This window comes from Bidens hawaiensis, unplaced genomic scaffold (genome assembly GCF_021521415.1).
Source record: "Bidens hawaiensis isolate Kalapana, Puna unplaced genomic scaffold, B.hawaiensis_p1.1 tig00001721_1, whole genome shotgun sequence".
In the NCBI taxonomy this organism is placed as follows: Eukaryota; Viridiplantae; Streptophyta; class Magnoliopsida; order Asterales; family Asteraceae; genus Bidens; species Bidens hawaiensis.
In genome coordinates, this window is record NW_027491098.1 from 1,076,044 (window position 1) to 1,077,966 (window position 1,923).

The 1,923-nt window shown below is 36.4% G+C and overlaps 1 protein-coding gene across 1 annotated transcript; it reads right to left on the minus strand.

Annotated features, from left to right (window-relative positions):
* Nucleotides 1-437: 437 nt before the first annotated feature.
* LOC143595208 (transcription factor CYCLOIDEA-like) lies at nt 438-1,671 on the minus strand. The gene has a single exon (XM_077074298.1). It carries the CDS (start codon nt 1,566-1,568, stop codon nt 810-812), a length of 759 nt encoding a protein of 252 aa, XP_076930413.1. The 5' UTR covers nt 1,569-1,671; the 3' UTR covers nt 438-809.
* Between the last annotated feature and the right edge of the window lie 252 nt (nt 1,672-1,923).

Here is a 1,923-nt window from a genome sequence, read left to right on the forward strand (position 1 = left end):
GGCTCCCTGTTTCTTTCGTCCAACTCATCATGTCCGCCGGACGTACGGCCACACGTTGGAGAGAGTCTAAGTAGTTTTACAAAGACATCCAATTGCACTCCGAAGAACAGTGTCCAACATTTCAGCTTTTAGCATGTTTCTTTCTCAATATTAGATGACTAAAGAAAGATACTCGGCAAAAGTTTGAAGTTTATATCATTATATGCGTTCTCTACTTCCACACTAGGGTACTGGTGTTTGAAATAATATTTGTCATTATAAAAGGGAGAAAAAAAGGTGAACGGATAATTCTGTAATGAGCTAATGATCATGATAATTTCAAATTACTCACATCTATTTCTCACTTCACACCAATCAAGGATCATTAATTTTTGGAAGTCAAAAGCATCAATATACAAACACAAACACGAACACAAACACAATCAATAATTCAATATGATTAATTTAATAGAAAACAACATTAGTAGACTTAGATCCTTACACTTCCACTCGATATCCACCTTTAACTACTGCCCGGCAGAAATAACCTGGCTGCTAGTTTTCAAAATCGACCTGTCAACCAAATGAAAATAAATATATTTAATATCAACATATAATCATTGGTTGCATGATTACATAATTACTCATGAAATTAATAAAAAAGGATCCAATTTTTGTAATGGCGACACTGCATTTGAGAGCTTAAATTTAAACAATTCTTGATTTACTGTTAATTTTGTTCCTACCCCATCTTCTCACATGTCATTTCTTTTAAATTTGTTTCTGATTCAATTAGACTTCAGTAGGTGTAGACTGAGGTACTATTAGGTTTAAGGGCTTACTTGACAGCCAAACTCATTGGGAACTAGTATCAAGTTATCATTAATCTTCTTAGCATTCATCTTCTCTCTTGTTCTCTCTCTAGCTCTTGCTCTTGCCATGGCCCTTGACTGCTCTCTTTCATGATTCTCATGAGCTCCAGCCACAGATTTTTGTGTCATTTTCTTCTTTTTGCCATCAACACACTTCGCTACTAACTTCTTCTTTTGCCCTAATTTACCCTCATCTGAATCTTCTTTAATGGATTTAAGAAAACTCGCTTTCGATTGATCATCGATGGTGGATGATGAGTAGTAGTTAGTTTCCTCAACCAACTCCTTAATTGCTTTCTTTGATTTGGCAAAGAGCCAATCAAGTGTTTTGCTTGCTTTGTCGAAACCTAGCAAGTCTTGAAGACAAAAGAACTTTTGTGAGATCCCAATGGACAATCTCACCCTCCGATCTCTAGGGCCTTGAGCTGTGTAGATCTTACTGTGTGCATCTTTCTTGGTTTTCTTATGTTTTAAAAGATCATAATGATCTTCATCAGACAGGTTTTGTTGCAGAGTAACAAAGTCTTGTCTGATTGTGGAAATATTGTCCATGATCGGAGGGGAATGGAAAAGACAGCCATTGGAGGTAAATGGGTTGGTGTTGGTCTGGTTGTAGTTAAAGCAAACACAATCTTTTTCATCATCAAACAACAAATTGGGAGTGATGAAGACATCTGGGGAAAAGGGAAGTTCCGGAAATGGGCTTGAAGAAAACATAGTAATAAAAAATAAAGTGAAATTGAGAAAATAGCTTAAGAATGAAGATTTATTAAATCAAGAGTTTCTTTCTTGCTAATGGTTTTGTTGCTCTTCACTATGTAGTATTTTTAGGGTACAAATGTACAATTAAGTACACTACACACTCCTGGCGCCCTCCTCACATTAAATTGGAGGAAATAAGGTGCTCGGTTCCTAGAATTAAAAAAGGAGCGATTCTCTAGCAGAATCCTGTGTAATTCTTTAGGGGAGGTCCTTGGTTGAAGTCTTGTTTGTGACAAAAAGTTGTGTGCAAGCTAAAGTTTTACCATAGTGGGTTCTCGGGCGGTGAAATTTCACTTAAAAATAGTGGCAG

Coding starts and splice junctions, on each gene's coding strand:
- LOC143595208 (XM_077074298.1), bottom strand. CDS start 1,568: ATGTTTTCTTCAAGCCCATTTCCGGAACTTCCCTTTTCCCCAGATGTC.